Consider the following 19,325-nt stretch of genomic DNA (forward strand, 5'->3'; position numbering starts at 1 on the left):
TATATATATATATATACTGTATATATTATATACTATATTGCCAAAAGTATTGAGACACCTGCCTTTACACGCACATGAACTTTAATGGCATCCCAGTCTTAGTCCTTATGGTTCAATATTAAGTTGGCCCACCTTTTGCAGCTATAACAGCTTCAACTCCTCTGGGAAGGGTGCCCACAAGGTTTAGGAGTGTGTCTATGGGAATGCTTGACCACTCTTCCAGAAGCGCATTTGTGAGGTCAGTTACTGATGTTGGATGAGAAGGCCTGGCTCCCAGTCTGCGCTCTAATTCATCCCAAAGGTGTTCTATCGGGTTGAGGTCAGGAGTCTGTGCAGGCCAGTCAAGTTCCTCCACCCCAAACTCGCTCATCCATGTCTTTATGGACCTTGCTTTGTGCACTGGTGCGCAGTCATGTTGGAATAGGAAGGGGCCATCCCCAAACTGTTCCCACAAAGGTGGGAGCATGACATTTTCCAAAATGTTTTGGTATGCTGATGCCTTAAGAGTTCCCTTCACTGGAACTAAGGGGCCAAGCCCAATCCCTGAAAAACAACCCCACACCATAGTCCCCCCTCCACCAAACTTTATACTTGGCACAATGCATTCAGGCAAGTACCGTTCTCCTGGCAACTGCCAAACCCAGACACATCCATCGGATTGCCAGACAGAGAAGCGTGATTCGTCACTCCAGAGAACAGGTCTCCACTTCTCTAGAGTCCAGTGGCCGCATGCTTTACACCACTGCATCCGACGCTTTGTTTTGCACTTGGTGATGTAAGGCTTGGATGCAGCTGCTCGGCCATGGAAACCCATTCCATGAAGCTCTCTATGCACTGTTGTTGTGCCAATCTGAAGGCCGCACGAAGTTTGGAGGTCTGTAGCTATAGACTCTGCAGACAGATGGCCACTTGTGCGCTTCAGCATTCACATTCGCTGACCCCGCTCTGTCATTTTATGTGGCCTACCACTTTGCAGCTGAGTTACTGTTGTTCCCAGTTGCTTCCACTTTGTTATAATTAGGGATGCTCAGATACCAGTGTCGATACTTGGCATTTTCACCAGAACTACCAGGGTTGCAGTGGTTGCAGCTGGCACCTGGCTCTTGTGCTCCACCATTGTCCTGAAATCATTATTCTGTATTGTTTTAGAAAAACTATCACATGACAATAAACAAAAATGTATAAGTACTTGGACAAGTATCAGTACTTGTACTTGAAAAATTGGTATTGGTGCATTCCTTTTATATATTTATAAATATAAAATCATACATTAAAACTGGGATTCACAAATCCCAGGAGCTTAAAAATGACAGCTGCCTCCTAACTTTTGAATTTTTCTCTAGTCTAGTCTTGGAGCTGGAAAAGTATCTATACTTGTACTTGTACCGAGTACGGTACTTGGTATCTGAACATCCATAGTTATAGCAGTTGACCGTGGAATATTTAGTAGCAAGGAAATTTCACAGATAGACTTATTTCAAAAGTGGCAACCTATCACGGTACCATGATTGAATTCACTGAGCTCCTGAGAGTGACCCATTCTTTCACAATTGCTTGATTCCATACACCTGTGGCCATGGAGGTGATTGGAACACCTGAATCCAATACCCAATCCAGTCTGAATACTTCTTTTGGAAATATAGTGTATATATGTGTATATGTATATATATAGATCTATATATATATATATACAGTATTAAAGAAGAAGGTACAGGTCTGTGAGAGCCAGAACTCTTGCTTGTTTGTAGGTGACCAAATACTTATTTTCCACCATAATTTGCAAATAAATTTGTTCCAAATCAGAAATGTGATTTGTCTGGATTTGTTTTCTCATTTTGTCTCTCATAGTTGAGTTCTACCTATAATGCCAATTACAGGCCTCTCTCATCTTTTTAAGTGGGAGAACTTGCACAATTGGTGGCTGACTAAATACTTTTTTGCCCAACTGTATATAGACAAACACACATATTATTTTTTTCCAATTGTGTATTTAGCTGTATCCCAAATTTTCACTCTGAAGTTTTTTTTAAGTGTAACTGTCACTAGCAATTACTGTAGACGATGCAGATCCACTGTGTAACTGTTCATATTATCTGCTACAAGCTGCAAAAGTTATTTGACAGAACACCCCCTCTCTTCCCAGCTGGTTGTGAAGAAAGGAGAACCAGTACTTCAGATGTGCTTACCCTACTGGGGAAGGTTAAGCATCAAAGCAAACCTTCCATGCCAAATGGAAGGTCTGCTGTTTTGCAAGCCCCCTCAACACAAATGGCTTTAAAAAAAACGCTTACCATTAAAAAAAAAACTCACCTTGGCCCTTGCCTCTGATAATACTGTTCTACCGTTTTGCAATAGGCCGAAGAGCATTCTCGTTCAATTATGAGCTTCCAGCAGAGCTCAAAATTCCACTAGAATGCTCTCCAGGCCTATTGCAAGAGTGTATCCTTTAGAATTTTGAGCTCCCAGTTTTGCCAAAAGGCACAATTATGTCGCCCATGCCCCCGGGAACCATTTGAGGTAAGCATATATGTACTGTATATATTTGGCATACCATAATCATAACAACAAAGTCAAAGCTTTTCACTTTCAAAGAGCTTTTTTTTTCTCTTTTGGCATTACACACACAGTTAATAGGAATCTGTGGTAATCAATATTGTTTAGCACTTGACAATGAGTCAGATCTAAGCGGGTTGAAATCAGTGCAAGAATATTGATTTACAGGATTTAGTTGAAAAACGCATTAGACGCTCACACAACAAGCATAAAACTCTTCCCGATCCAATGGGAATTTTTTTAGGATCTGAGGTCATTGGAGAGGTTTTTTTATTTATTTATTTTTTTTTACACAGAAATATAGGCTGCTTTTATAGAATGCGCTGTAGCAGCCCTGGAAACACAGAAACTGATTCATTATCATACATTATGTTTTAAAACAGCACTGTGGCACCAGAACCATTACTATATCATTGTTTTAAAACTGTAAAAGTTGTATTTGTTCATCATGGAGGGTAGCTCTCAGGAAACTGCTTATAATCATTCATTTTAAATTAGAACTATTCCTTCTCATTAAAAATAAATATGTGCTGCAGCATTTAATTGCAGGTCCAGCTGCACTGAGAGTCTTCTCTTAGTTGTCCTGCAAAGTCTCACAAATACATGTTGAGACTGTCAGTGAAGTCCACCTAATGCAGATTCCTATGGTGGAGTGACAATATTGGTGGCAATTCTGATTGCACCACATTAGAATGAAAAGGGTGTTGCAGGGCACAAGGCTTTTTGTATTGTCACTGCTGATTAACAAGCCAATAGTTTATCAGTGATCAATGATAAGCAGCCCATTGTGGATTAACAACATTGCTGAAACCCTCTAGTTCCTCAGTCTTTAGAGAAGCAAGACCACTGTGTCAATAATCACTCTCCGTATGGGAATAGAAAATAATGCATTGTGTATAATGGCTCTGTCTATTCCAACACAGGGTCATATGTTTTCCAATCCTGTTCACTAGATTGTGATTCTCAATTTTGAATAAAGCACTGTTTACCCAAAATATCAGACTGATTGGTTGATCTGCAGGCATGTGGATGCCTTCAGATCTCCTTCCTAATAAAGACTGATTTTAAGGTGGCTGCATGTATTTTCAGCTTGACAGTGAACATGGATGACTTAAAGATGATCATCAAACAAGATTTTAAAAGCCTGCAGTGCAGTTCATGGTGTTTTGCCAAAGTAGAACAATGCACCTTAGACTGTGAATGATGTGTCTATGGTTCAGGCATCCATAGTAGAAGGTTATTTATGTTATTCAGTGATCATTTTGGTGAAGGCGGCTTTTTTTTCTGATGTTGCCAAGGTTATTCCTGCATGTAGATGAGGATACAGACTATGATTGCAGAGCAATGCTTAAAGGGAGAGATACAATATCACAAGCACAGCTAAAGAGAAGAATAGATGGGGTTTCCATGCTACCCACTTTAGGCCCTCTCTGATCTACAAATAGAGGCAGTGTTACTACAATTACCTAATACATGTCATGAAGCTATTAGATAAAGAAATTGTTTAAAAAAAATGTTACGCTTGTAAGTAATAATACAGTTTTTAATTGGGTTCTGAATCCATACATGGGTGGCCACAGTTAGGTAAACACTAAATTTGAGTTTACTAAAAGATCCCTGTTAAAAGGAATATAGTATAGTTCTCGTAAACGTATGCAGTTGACACTGATACTGATAATATGAATTATTTTTACATGCAGACCAAGTTATCAATCAAAAGTGACAGTGACAAAAGTTTAAACCATGGCTATAAAAGGTGACCATTGGCAACACCCCTGGTTATGTGTAGTTTGCTCTAACCTATGTTGCTGTAATTGTTGCTGAATATTTAGTGTAAATGTAAAGAGAGCAGTAAGTAAAGACATTAAATAAATCACATGCGAGCTGAATTCTAGGCAAACAACTAAATACATAGATCAAATACATATATGGAAGTTGCCTTATCTTCCAAACGATTTCAATTTGTATCCATTCAGTTACAGAGGTTTACACAGCCCCATTACACAGCACCGCCAGGATGGAGACACCACTTTCTTTGTTAAAATTAAAAAAGATTACACTGCTGACACCATCCTGCCCCCAGCCTGTCGATTGGACACTCTGCTCCCTGCTCCTGTCATATTGTTCTTTGTGAGCAATTTGGAATGTAGTTCACCTGATTGGCTATCAATTATGCCCCCCTCCCCTCCCAGTCCATGTACTGCTGCACAGATAAATAAACAGGGCTATTAATTGCATAAAACTAAATTTAGAGGGTTATTCATAATGGGGTGAAGAGTTTGGAGAAGACAGAATGAAGTGAACAATCTGGGCCAAAATAGCTAATTTGGAAAAATTCTCCAATTCAGCTCACTTTCCAGTTCAGCTACGTTGTACTAGATTGTTCACTTCTCCTGCCTTCTCCAAACTCTTCACCCTTTTGTGAATAACCCTGTTAATGATTAATGTGTGAACACAAAGTTGCATTAATGTGTGTATTTTATATATGCCTGGAGTTCAGCTTTAACTTAGTATCGAAGGACAGTATTTTTGAAATAGTGGTCCTTTAACTCAAATGGCAGCATGATAAAGTATACTATTAATAACATTTCAATAGCTTTTAAAGTTATATTATTTACCCATATAACACCATGATGAATTTCAAGGAATGCATCCAAAAATTACCTAGCTGGGAATCCTTCCAAAAAGAAGTCTGTACATTCATTGCTGCATGATTGCAGTTAAAATCTATTTCCTCCTAGAAATAAACTGCACAGAAATCACCAATGCTGTACTTTCAGCCTTCTTGAGAATGTCTGCATAATTTACAGTAAGGGATTGTTTCAGTACAGCAGTGTAATTGTACCATAGTCTATTTTAAGTCTCCTGTGCAGTTCCTTCAATCAATGCACCTATTTAAGTATGATAGGACAATTATGTTGCAGCTCTCAGGCTATTAGTCATTCAACTTTCTATCTAGATAAAAAACAGCTGAAAACCCAACTCTGTTGGTAAATTCTTGGCTGGCTGCTCTTTAAATCGCCATTTTCAATGTTCAATATTAAAGAAAATAGTTCAGAATAGTAATAATTATTTAAAGAGAAATAGAAGAACACTATGTATTTATACCTTATTTAGTGGTGTAATGGCAACGTGCTAAAGTGTAGCACACAACAAATAAAGCAAGTCATTTACCACTTCATCATAGGCAATTGCATTCTGTAAGCCAAAATACGCATACATGGATTGCAGTAATTAGACCTTAAGTATGAAATACAGCTACAGTAGAAAAGTATCCCAAGATCACTAGGCAATATATTTGAGCACTCAAATCATAATAAAAAAATGTAGGAGCAGTGCTAATGCTGGAACAATTTATAAAGACTATCTTGATTTAGTTCAAGACATATCAGATGAGATACAAATTAAATTGGTGAAGCAATTTAAACACAGGTCTACTTTATTTTGTGTTCCCTTATTAGTGCTGCGTGTAGGGAAGTTGTTTAATACATATGTGGTGCCAGTCTGTTTATATTTGATCAGTTGATAGGGGTCAGCAATAGTCGATTCTTCTCCATCACCCTAACGCTTCACTACCAGCATTGTTTTCTTTCTGCCAAATATCTGATAATAAAGTAATTAAGCTTGCATTAAGGAAAAGGAAAGTGGTTATGTAAAAAAAGAAAAAAAATATCTGAAGGAATTAGCAGGATAAAAAAAATAGGTGATAATTTATAGATGTTAGTAGATGTTAGAATTTTCAGTATAATCACAGTTTCATTTTTTACAAACTTAATATTAAAGGAAGGACATTGACATAGTTAATAGAACATACACCGCTCGGACTTCTTCTCCATCTCCAATGGTACAAGGCAGGGATGCCCCCTCTCTCCGCTCATCTTCATCCTCACCTTGGAGCCCTTCTTATGCTGGATCCGTGCTCTCCCCAACTTTCGGGGCCTGGTGAAACGCTCGGGTGAACATAGAGTTGCCGCCAGCCATATCCCTTCTGTACTCCTCACTAATCTCCCCTCCCCCAGACTCATACCCGGAATTTGTGACCGAATGGGAGAGAGACTTGAACATCACCTTCACATCTGCCCAAAAAGACAGCGTACTACATTTGGCCCACCACACTTCTATGGCCTCCAAGACACAAGAACTGGGATACAAAATAGTTTCCCGGTGGTACAGAGTTCCCACAGTCCTTCATGCCATATACCCCCAGGTCCCATCCACATGATGGAGATGCCAGAGTGCTCCGGGCACGATGCTACACATATTTTGGTCCTGCCCTCAGCTGACCTCGTTCTGGAGGGGGGTGATCGCCACCATGAAGGACCTGGTAATGGTGGACTTGGCGGACAACACTGCTGCCTGCTTGCTACATCTGACCCATATGTCCACTGGGAAGTACAAGCGGTCCTTGTCTCGACATCTCCTGAATGCGGCCCGCTCCTGCATACCTCTGTTGTGGAAGCAGTCTTGCTGCCCAACCCTCAAGATGTGGTTCTCCAAGATTGATGAGACGTGTCTCATGGAAGACCTGACTTCTTCGATACGGAACACTGAGGAACTCTTCAGATCCACCTGGAGGCCCTGGACCGCATTTCAGGGTTCAGATGCCTACCAACAAGTTATGACCTTAGTACCCCCCAGAACCCAAATGGGGACGCCGACCCCACACGTTTGATGCGCTATTCTGCTCCACCCGGCCTATCTGAACTCCCACCCCTGCTGCTCTTCTTCTAATCTACTTCTACTCCCATGCTCCCTCCTTTACCCTCCCCCCTCCTGTTCCTTTAGATACTGAGCACGGCAGGCCTCTTGTTCACATGAAACCACATATGCGACACAACTGACACATACAAGAGATGGAGTGCTCTAGCCTTGAGTTTTGCTCTCTTGCTATACACCATACTAAGCTCACGTTACACATGGCGCATGCTTTTAAATGTCATATAGATTGCAGTAGATACACCAGATGTGCCTATGGTAGATATGTGTCGGACGTACTATTGGAACTGAGCAGCTCTGCTATGTGATGTCATGATAACTTCACTGTGACTGACGTTCACCCTATACCTCTGATGTCTGCAGATAATGTTATAGCGCTCCTGGGGCTATGCCTCTATGTACCCTTGTACCCTGTTTTTCTTTATGCAATAAAGCTGATTTTTGATTTAAAAAAAAAAAATAGAACAGGCAGAAAGGCATTTTTGGTGAACCCAATAGTAAATATGCTTGAACTTCAACTATTTACATATGCTTAACAAGCAGTAACTGAGCTTCAACACAGGACTTCACTGCCCTCTGTAGCTGCAGGCACTCTGGAACAATTTATTCTCAAAAGTTCACAGCAGACACACTGAAGTTCTTTAAGTCATTCACTGCTTCTGCTGTGACTGGTAGAAGTCAGTGGAGGCAAAGAGCACAGGAATTTATTAACTCACATTATTTCTGGAGGGAGCAATAGGCTTATTTTTGCACTTATCAAACGTATATAACAAAATGCTTCTAATATTATAAATACCAGACCAAAAGGGCACAAATAAGAGAAGTTCATTAGTATAATTTACATGCAGTTTAACCTCCCTGGCGGTCTGATTATTAAAAAAAAATGTCCTATTTTTTTTTTCGTTCTTTTTCTTCGTTTTTACTTTTAAATTTCCTGCCGGTTCCGCCCCCCTGCGACGCAGATGCTCGCAAGGGACGGAACCCGGAAGAGGCATAAGGTAAGTAACGCGCTGTGTAATCCCGAGTGTGGCTCGGGGGTACCGCTTTTTGTAATGAAAATTAACCCCGAGCCACACTCGGGATTACTGCCAGGGAGGTTAAAAAAGCACAAATTTTTGCATTAATCTTCCAAGTTATATTTTTGGCTGTTGGATGGGTTGTAAGGCATATAATGGTAGATACTGCCATGTACCCGGATGGAGAAGTGTTCTCCTACCTCTCTTTCTTTGTGAGATGTCTGTCTGTCTATGGTCACTCTTAAGCAGGCCACACACCAATAGAATCTCATTCCAAAATTTTTGTTTTTGGAACCTTCATTCAATTTTCTAAATGGTTAGTGTGGTGTTATCAATTATAATTTTTGCTTGTAATGTTCAGAAAAATCGAAAGAGCAGGATGGAATTTTCTTTGAACAAATTAAAATGAGATTTTTGTTCAGGAAAATTTGGACATATTGTAATGTGCATGTAATAGTCACAAAAGAAACCTGTTTAATTTGTCTGGAATTCCATTCAAATAGCAGGTGTGGATAACATTTTTAAGGGCTTTAGAAAGAAATTAGTTCAATGATGGCAAGATCGAATGTTCTGATGAACAATTTTAAATGATGTTCAAACTAAATTTTTACAGTGTATGGGCCGCTTTAGTTAAAGTGATGTTCAAGCAATCCCACTAAATCATCTCTAAGTTACCTGTCCCATTCCATCAAGCAAAACGAATGGCAAACACACTTATAAATCTGTGACATCTTTGTTAGCTGGATATAAACACATTTGCAGTAAATAAATTGTAATTATTACTTGAAGGAATTTTACAAAGGATACTAAGGGGTTGATATATAAAGGCAACAGACTGTTCACTTTGCAAGGGAATTTGCACTTTAAAAAGGGAATTTTCACTTAGCTTAGTGAATTTGGTGAAAATTTACCATGCAAGGGATACCCAATCATGAAGAAGCAAAATAAATAAAATTGTATTCTTCCTTGCACATGGTTGGACGATGGAAGTCAGCAAAGCTTTACCTCATTTACAAAGCTACAGGCAAACATTTTGTTGCAATGTGCAAATGCCTTTGCAAAGTGAACAGCCTATTTGCCTTTTGTAAATCAATCCCGGTGTCTTTAAACAACCATGGAACTGTAGCCATCACTGTATTTTGTTTGTCTTGGTGTCTATTTGTTGTAGAAAATAAACAGGGTTATTCACAAAAGGGTGCAGAGTTTGGAGAAGTCAGGAGAAGTGAACAATCTAGTACGAACATAACTGTGCTAGATTTGCCTTCTCCCAACTCTTCACGAAAGGGTGAAAAGTTGGGAGAAGCCAGGAGAAGTTAACAATCTAGTACGAACATAACTGTGCTAGATTTGCCTTCTCCCAACTCTTCACAAAAGGGTGAAGAGTTGGGAGAAGCCAGGAGAAGTGAACAATCTAGTACAAACATAACTGTGCTAGATTTGATTTGCCTTCTCCCAACTCTTCACAAAAGGGTGAAGAGTTGGTAGAAGGCAGGAGAAGGGAACAATCTCGGCCAAAATAGCCGTTTTGGAAAAATTCTCCAATTCAGCTCACTTTCCAGTTCAGCTGTTACCCTAGATTGTTCACTTCTCCTGCCTTCTCCAAACTCTTCACCCTTTTGTGAATAACCCTGTCAGTAACAGAAAGACATGCTCATTATATGCCCTTGGGAATTGTATGTATTTGAGATCCTTTTGTTGTATATTTATATGTACCATAACTTATAAGACAGAATAATATGTTGTTTCATTTTGTTTTTGTTTTTTCAGTAACGGTGGTACTATTTGCTGCTTTAAGACGGCAGAGAAAGAAAGAACCTTTAATTGTGTCTAAAGAAGACATAAGGGATAACATTGTGAGTTACAATGATGAAGGTGGTGGAGAGGAAGACACGCAAGCCTTTGATATTGGTACATTGAGGAACCCAGAAGCCATAGAAGACAGCAAATTGCGGAGGGATATTGTTCCAGAAACACTCTTTTTTCCACGTCGAACTCCATCGGCAAGAGACAACACTGATGTCAGAGATTTCATCAACCAAAGGTTAAAGGATAATGACCTGGATCCAACAGCTCCCCCTTATGACTCCTTAGCAACATACGCATATGAAGGCAATGGTTCAGTGGCAGAGTCTCTAAGTTCCTTGGAATCTGTCACTACGGATGGTGATCAGGACTATGACTATCTGAGTGACTGGGGGCCACGTTTTAAAAAACTAGCAGATATGTATAGTGGTGCAGACAGTGACAAAGACTCATAATATATTGCCTTTTTGCTTTCCTGTTTTGGAAAAGAAAACAGCATTTAAAAAAATGAGGAGTACCTAAATGGGTGGCTCTCTACCTGAGCCATCTGCTCATCCAGTTGTTTAATATTTGAAAATTGTGCAGACTTAATGTCGGAGACTTTTTATAGTAGACTTTATGAGCTTCCAAGAGGCATTTTTTCATTTGTTGCTTTGCTTTTTTATATATTACCACGATTTAGTCAACCCTTTTTATCTAATTCGTCTTATAAACACTAGGAAAGGGAGGGGGAGCAATATTTGTACACAGTCTACTCTCATTAAAATATCTATTTGTTACAGTTACCATAACCAGTCACTTGTTCCTTTGTGCACCAATGGCAATTAAACCCACTGAATGTCATGTGATTATGATGTTTGGAAATTTTAAATATTAACCTTATTGGTCTGGCTAAACGCCTTAAAATCTATTCAGCCATTTTAAGAGGACCTGCCTCTTTACACAGTGCTTATGTATGAAGTCATCAAAAGGATCAAAGCAAATTAAAGAACTGAAAGCATATATGATATTTAATGTTTTTCTAACTTGCAATGAGCAAATCTATTAGAACTCACTGGTTTGGCAAGCTTCACTTTTGATGTTTTGCCTCTGAATTTGTTGTGTCTGAGTTTAAAAAGAAGACCCACCTGGACTTTTTTTTTACATTCTGATATTTCTGTTACTGAATCGCTTAGAAAAAAAAAGATCTTTCTTTTCTCTTTAACGGTTGTGAGAAGGCAATAGCAGCTGTCAAGTGTAAAACTTTGTGAAATACAAAAATAGGTTGACATTGTCTCTGTACTGAACATCACCAAAAGTGTTGTAGAATTCTATACAGATGTAACAAGATTCTCATATCAGGAAGTTTCACATTAAGATGCAAAAATAGGAAAAGAACATTATCTACCATTTCTATGTTCTAGGTGAGATACTATAATAGGTTGTCTAAGAGAATTAACAAGATACGCATCCTACAGTTTATATACACCAAAAATTTAAAATATTGTTGCTGTATAATTTGACTAATGTATTACAAGAATGGAACCTCTTGGACAGGCTTGTTTTGAATGTTATAAGCAAACTGGGATATGAGCAGTTTTATTACCATTAATGAGACCATACATGTTATCTACTGATCAGTGTTAATTTCAGCTATTTGGTATGATTTCAGTGTAATTTTTGTTTTATTTAAATAATTATAAAGCCGTTGTTTTGATATAAACCGTGTATGTAATTTTAATTATTATTTCTGAATGGGGTTTTGTTATAGTGGGCATTGTATGGCACTATTCACTCAGCTTGTTAGGTGAATATTTGAAAGATGTTATAAAACAAATTACCCTGGCATCCTTTTGGGTTTTCACAGTACTAGTTTAAAATGTATTTCCAGTTTTGCAGTCAAATTTCAGAAAACCTCTCTATATGTTTATGTGTTCCCATTCACACAGCAAACCAACAAATATTTTTTTTAACAAGTATTTCTTACCTTTTAGATTTTTTTGTTGCAGCAGGCAAAATGGCTGCATCCAAGTTTTTTTGAATGGCCTGTCCTTGTGGAAAGACTAGTGTTGGGTATACAATGTAATATTTTCTTCATTCAACCTGCCGGCTGCTGTCAGAATACCCGGATGGTGCTTGCAGCCGATTGGTTGCAATCACTATTTGGCCAGAGATTTTCCAACAGGCTCCTGCGGTACCCACTGTGTGAATGTCAGCCGGTTCATCAGAACTGTGTGAATTATGTTTCTCTCATTAATACGCAAACCCTTTGTTAGGAGATCACAAGTCCATGTATCCCATCGCACTCCTGACCAGAAAAATGCCCAATACAGCGGGGCGGTAGCAACAACGGATGCCTCCGTCAAACAATACAAAAATAAGAAAAGTCACCGGCACTCCAGATAATCAAGTCAATTAATTTATTGACTTGTCGTATTTTCTTATTATTGTTTCTTTTCTAGGAGATGGAGTGGTCAAATCTACTGTACAAAGCACAATGAAATTGCCCAGCACAGTACAGACGGGTTAACTAAATCCCCTCACAGCCTCTCCTAACATTACAAAGCAAGAGAAGAAAAGTTTTAGCAAGTAAAAAGCAATTTAAATGGCAAGAAGTATTTTTACATTATTATAAACAGTATTTTTACATGATATATTATACAGTATTTGTACATACATTATCTTTTAGCTTATGCCATGTGAATGGGAACATGTAACAAATATAAAATAGGTGTTATCCTAATGTGGCTGCAAATGTGTAAATACACTTTTACTTCAGCATCCACATAAAGTTAATGGAAACTTGTATTGCTGAGATATAGAAAAACTGCTATGGTTGGCCTCTTTCTGACAATGCTAGCTGTGGTGAATACTAAAATACTTGCTCTAGGTCAGTGACTCAGAAAGAACGAAAGCCAATTAATGATTAGGAGAGCCAGCAAACTAACATTTTCTGATGGCAACCTCTATACGTTTACATCTAAAACTCTAAAGCCGCGTGTTTAAAAGTCTGAGCAGATCCCATGCCCACTTCCCTTATGATGAACAAGCCTCAGAATTATTTTTTTTAAATCCTTTACCTCCCTAAGTAAATTAAATCACCCTTTTTTTACATGCTTCCATTCCCAGATACTGCAGCTCACAGGGGGAGACATTAAGCAGCAGAGGCAGTGCTGTCCATCCAGTAGTGCACAGACCTAGGTATGGCTAGCTACAGACTTGTGGATCAGCAGTTACAATGTTGACAGCTACACCCCTGCAATGCTTTCTTATCCCAATGTAGTGCAATTGACATAAGGTACATAAGGGTGATAACACTGACAGGGTTATTCACAAAGCTGCCGAAGGCTATTCACTTTTCAGCTGCAGAACGCTTTTCGGCTATTCACTTCAGGCTTGTACAGCTGATTTCAGCCGTACATCGGCTGAAATCAGCCGATGTTATCGGCTTGCTTCGGCTCTGCATGTTTGGCAGACCCGAAGTGCAGAAGGAGTTCAACTCAGCCGATCCAAAATCTGGATCGGCTGAGCCGAACCTCCAGCAGGCTACTTGCTGCCGTACTATTCGGCTATTCACTCAGGAGTGAGTGAATAGCCGAATGACGCCGAGCGGCATTGGACTCGACTATTCTGCTCGGTACCTCCGTGGTACAGAGCAGAATAGAAAAACAGTGAAAAAAAGTTGGGGGAAAAAAGTAGAAAACAATTGGGCGGATCTAACAGTGACAACTCTGCCCAACTGTTTCCTATTGGCCGCCAATGAATAACCAGGGGACGCTGAACTGTCACTGCAACTGGCCGGAGCTAGCCGACAGATCATGGCTGGCTCCACCCAGCTGTCAGTTGCGAGGCTTTCGGCTGGCCAATGGCCGTCCCGCTTATGGTTTCCCTTCGGCTCGACTTAGCCACTCGGCCAGCTTCGGGAACTGTACGGGCTAAAGTGAATAGCCTGTACAGCAGCCCTTCGGTTCTACTGAACCGAAGGGCTCAGACGGCCGAAGCTAGCCGAAGGTTAAGCGAGAGCTACGGCTGGATCCTTTGGCTAGCTTTGTGAATAACCCTCTAAATTCAGGAGCAGTGTAATAGCATTTTCATTTTATCAGAAGAAGCTGATGAGGTGGACTACACCAGCAGGATCAACAGGTATTTGGGGATCTTTTCAGTGGGACTAAGGTGCAAAATGTTCGACAGCCCTATTCCAGCAGAGATTTGGTGTGCTTGCCATGTGATGCAATGTTCCAGTTTTCTGGACAGGACAAAAAAATCGAATGCCCTAGTGAAGCTGAAGCCCTCAGATGATGGAGCTCCATGTACACAGGAAAAGCAGGGCACATTTGGGGGCATACAATAGCACCAGCAGCTTTATTAAGTTGAAATGGAAAATTATTAACAATCGTTTTTTATGTGATTGTAATGCAAAGTCCTGTTTTAAAAATATCAAAACAATGTTTTCTATTCAATGGGAACTAACTGTTTATTGTTGTCCTGTTTGGATTTAATCAACCGGCATTTTCCAAAGTTCAATGTTGGTTTTACAGCATCAGGCGCTCATTATGGCATTATCGGTATTAATGAAACTCTAACTGGAAAAGCCTTTTATGCTCACACTGTCTTGAAAATTCGCTCTAAAAAAAACTGTTTTATAGACCTATAATCTCAACCTTTCCTAAAGCAGCTCTCACAGTTTCATAGCACTTACATTTTTGCTGCTGTAAATTCATTTTATTTCTGTTTTAATTAAATTGCTCAGAATATGCACTGAGCATAGGATTTATATATACCAAATGGTGGCAGGCTTCCAAGGCCCCTGTAGCTGTTCCAATTCTTTACTATAAGGTCATCTTCATACTAATGAATTAAGACATGCATGTCTCCTACGCAAGCAATTCTATGAGAGTGACGCAGATTATATAATGAAATAGGTTTTCCCAAGCTTTCGATAAAAAAATCTCCCACTCTGAAAGTGACATTTGTAATTACATTAATATGACTACAAACAGCAGAAACCTGGAATTGATTGTCTTTGACACTAAATAATTTTGGGACTGTTCTTTACTTTAAAGAGTCCCAACGGTAGTTTGTACTGTTTAAGTGGAAAGCTGAAGACTATCAGTGAAAAATAGAGCAATATCTGTTAGCATTATGTGAGTCTCCTGTAGCACATTGTGCCTGATGTATACTGTACTCAGAGTGACAAACAATAGCACCACAGTCGTTGTATGACTTCTTGAAATTGTAATCATAAATAATATGTTAATATTACATAAATAACAAATATGGAGAGGCTGCATTCACTGTAATGTAATATGGGTAGCAGAATTTTTCTTGTCTGTGGTGTTCTACTGCAAATGCAGAGGGAAGTTTGCTTCAGGTATAAACAAGACGGTTTTATTTTTAAAACTACCTGTTCATTTCACTTTACTTGTACAAGTGAAGCTTAAATAAGCCTACTAGTACTAAAAAGACTATAATAATAAAAAAAAGTTGCCACTGGGGAAAAGTGGAGCAAATTACTGCCTGAATGAAGTACAGGCACCCAGAGAAACCTGCACATACCAGCAGCAGCCTTCTAAACGTTCCTGTCATGGCCATATCTCAAGCAGTCCTGGCAGGCAAAGCTTTAGCACTTCAGTAAGGCTGCCCGTTATAGCAAGAGACTAAGAACATGTGGGATGGGGATTAGAGGAAAACTCTGACACTATAATGTATAAAATGCAGGCATTTCGAGGTACCTGAACATTCCTGCATCAACCTTCCTGCTAGTTGGTCCCTTTCCACCAACTGAAAAATTCCTTTAAGTAAACCTGTCTCATATAAACCATAGTAAACCTGACATAAAACATTAAAATTACTCACCTAAGAACAGCTGCATGTACCGTTGTTTATTTTACTTGTCCTGGAGCCCTTGGACCCACAGGTTATCCTGCTGGAGCCCTTGGGCCGACAGCACTCAAATGCAAATACTGGCCTACAACTACATACCGGTACTTGTTTTAGAAAAGTGACTTCAAATATTGGATCAGCGTGACTAACTTGAAACATTTTTAGAAGGGTAGGTAGCACCTGCAGCCTTCATATTCACTCAGTACAGGGGTCTTTTAATGTTCAAGCTCTAATGTATCTTCTCCTAGGTGACTTCTTCTATTAAAAAACACAGCACAATGCAGGAGGCCATATTTAGTGAACATGAGCCCTTGTCTTGAGCCTTGGTTCTCAACCAGGTCGTGACCCTAAAGTGGGTCGGCGCATGCCTTCCTCTTTTCTAGGTGAGCGGCTCCTCTGAGTGTCAGCTTGAGGTGGCATGGGATGGGGTTATGACTGCAAGGGCACTCCCAGGGCCTGTGCAAGGATTTTTGACAACACAGGCGAAGGTGCATTTTTGCGGCCCCCCATCTGCCAATGCCCCTCTCAGGTGACCACGGTGGTGCAGATGACCCCAATGGATAGATGATCCAAATAATTAAGGTGACCCAGGTAGTACTGGTGATCCCAGTTGTACAGGTTATAACCTCCTAGCCAGTGACCCATCCCACAGTGCAGGTGACATTTCTCCCCCCCTCCCGGTCAGTCCATGAACGTACTCTGGTTGCTGTGTGAATATTGGAGACACTGTGAATTTTTGATGAACTCTCTGATTGTTGTGTGGGATCTCCGGGCACAGCGCAGTGTACATATCTCACCACAGATGAGACACACACACCGCTATACTGACACACACACAGCACTATACTGACACACACACACACACCGCTATACTGACACACGCACACACCACTATACTGACACACACACACACCGCTACACTGACACACACACACCATTATTCTGACACACACACACACACCGCTATACTGACACACAGGTACCCCAGGCTGAGAATCCACTCCAGTTCTTGTAAGGTAGGGGTAGACCTTAAAAAAAAAAACGTGTAGTGTATGTGTGAGAATGTCTGTGAGATTGTGTCTGTGGTTGTGTATGTATGGCCCATTCACACTGGTACAGTGCATTCATTGCATAGTACACTGCCATTAACAGATTGTATCATGCAATTGCACCTACCATGCATTCTAGTGTGGGAGGTGTATTGCGTTGCCATTCATTTGAATGGTACCCCAAACGCACCTCCCACCCACAGTTCGTACACCCGCACTGAAACGCATGGTACCCTAATGCCGTGCGTTCCATTGCAGTGCTACTTGGGTCACAACTTAATGACCAAGGACAGATGTAGGCCCTGAGGTTATACAAGTTGAGAACCACTTATCTAGAGTGTCCTATAAGTCAAAATCCTTCTTGCTTGATTCTAGCACAATTATGTGTGTTTATTGTTTATCCAATAACCTTTATAACCCCCTTAGAATTAAAATATAAGTATGCTAATTCCTCCTGTACTAAAGTCATGTTATCAGGTAAATCAGTTAGTTAACACTAAAATAGACCACCTCACCCCAACCAGCTTAGAACATGTTTATGTTGATGGCGGGTTGGTGATTTGACTCCATAACACTATAGATTATTTTTTCTTGTGAAGCCCGGAAATGTTTAGATGGGCAATTAACACAGAAATCTTTGTAGCTATAAAACATTTCATATTCCAGGAAAGCGTAGGTGACATTAGGCAGAGACACTTTTCACGGCTTCACATGTTAATAACAACTGGGTCCCTGTTGTATATTCATGTTGTTTCTCAATATAGATTCATTTATATTTGGCATATGTAACAGTATGGAAGATTTGTAAGTATTGCAAGTAATCTGTTCTTTAAAAACATTATTTATGTTTAACTCTAAAGGGAACCGGTGAAGACAGAAATATGGAAGCAGCCATGGATGACTTTGTCATTAAAGATACATGCACCAGGGCTGCTGACAGCCTACTCTACCTTTTAAGTCACTCTCCTGTGAGGTTTACAGCCAGTAAAGGGTGAAAATTCTTGGCACCTGTCTTTCATGCTTGCTGCAGGACATTAGCCTATTAGGCAGTGAGACCAGGATCAGGATAATTGCCCCAGAGCCTTTAGTTTTAAAAAGCAAGTTGCAAATAGCACTCTTTATATTCTATCCTTGCAGTTCTCAAGCAAATCAATGACCTCCACACTTCTTCCTGTCTGTGCCTAGATTAGGCAGCAATCACAAGCTTTCCAAAGTATGGTGTTGCATACTTTGTAACCTCTGATGTTCTACACCATGGAAGAATTATTGTATTTTCTTAGCATCTTGCTTTACTCAGTCATTTGAACAGAAATTTTGTAGAACACCAGACACTTTTTCTATAACCATTGCTAAAGATTTTTTATTTTCTTCATAATACCCTTTAAAAAACAGGAATTTCCCATATGCTAATAGAGTACTGCAGATGCAAACACTTGTTATATCATGTGAAAGATTAGACAATGTTTGGGAACCTTTAAGTTCACACCTTGTCTGAGCATAGATCATAGAAGTCTCAGCACAAGTTTATATAGAAAACATTTGTTTTCTAAGTACCGTGTTCAGACTATGCATGTGCAGTGGTGTGTGTTGCGTAAAAATTCTGCATGTCTGCATTTTTATGCAGTGCAACACACTACACCACGACACTGCAGCACTTCGTAATGAGCTGCAGAACATAGTTGTGTTGATTGAAGTGTCTTTTTGTGACATTTTGATAAAGAAAAGGTGCATAATGCATGCGGGCTGGCGTGAACAAACCCTAATTCTGTTGATCCTAAGTGTATTGATATCTGCATTTATCTTTTAAAACATTTGCTAAGTACACATAAAAGAGCTTGTCAGATGACAATCTTAACTGGAGAATGCAAAAATCCACCATAATGGGAAGTCAGCCCATCACATAAAAACATTGTTGTCGCTGACAAAAGAAGCAGTCCTATTTTGAACACACTTTGGCACACTACACCAACAGTGAAAATCATCACATATTATCTCCTCACTATAAGTTAAACCACAAGCTACGTGACCCCAAGATCACCGAATTCCCAAAAGTATGTGTAGATCTACTGGTTACATTCTTCTCTCTGCAGCTTGATTGTCTGCACTATCCTTTCATTGCCTTCCCTAACAGAAACCACAGGGGCTACCATTGTGTAATTTTTTAGTAAAAAAACACACATCACAAAGTATTTTTTCTAGACTCTCTATAACCATGCCTATTAACTAACCATTCTATGAATTGATATCAACATGTGTACATAACTCCTAGTAAGCTATGTACTATGGAAAGTTGGCAAGTTTCTAACACCTTTCTCTCCCTTTCCCA

The 19,325-nt window shown here is 39.7% G+C and overlaps 1 protein-coding gene across 3 annotated transcripts in view; it reads left to right on the forward strand.

Annotated features, from left to right (window-relative positions):
* LOC108802189 (cadherin-6-like) overlaps nt 1-11,790 on the forward strand; it is a 203,350-nt gene extending 191,560 nt beyond the window's left edge. For all 3 annotated transcript variants that reach the window (XM_018574067.1, XM_018574061.1, XM_018574076.1), the window contains one exon: nt 10,053-11,790. In XM_018574067.1, coding sequence (XP_018429569.1) covers nt 10,053-10,543 — 491 coding nt within the window. In that variant the 3' untranslated portion in view covers nt 10,544-11,790. The remainder of the gene's footprint in view (nt 1-10,052) is intronic.
* Nucleotides 11,791-19,325: the final 7,535 nt, after the last annotated feature.

Source organism: Nanorana parkeri, unplaced genomic scaffold (assembly GCF_000935625.1).
Source record: "Nanorana parkeri isolate BGI_ZX_2015 unplaced genomic scaffold, ASM93562v1 scaffold49, whole genome shotgun sequence".
NCBI lineage: Eukaryota > Metazoa > Chordata > Amphibia > Anura > Dicroglossidae > Nanorana > Nanorana parkeri.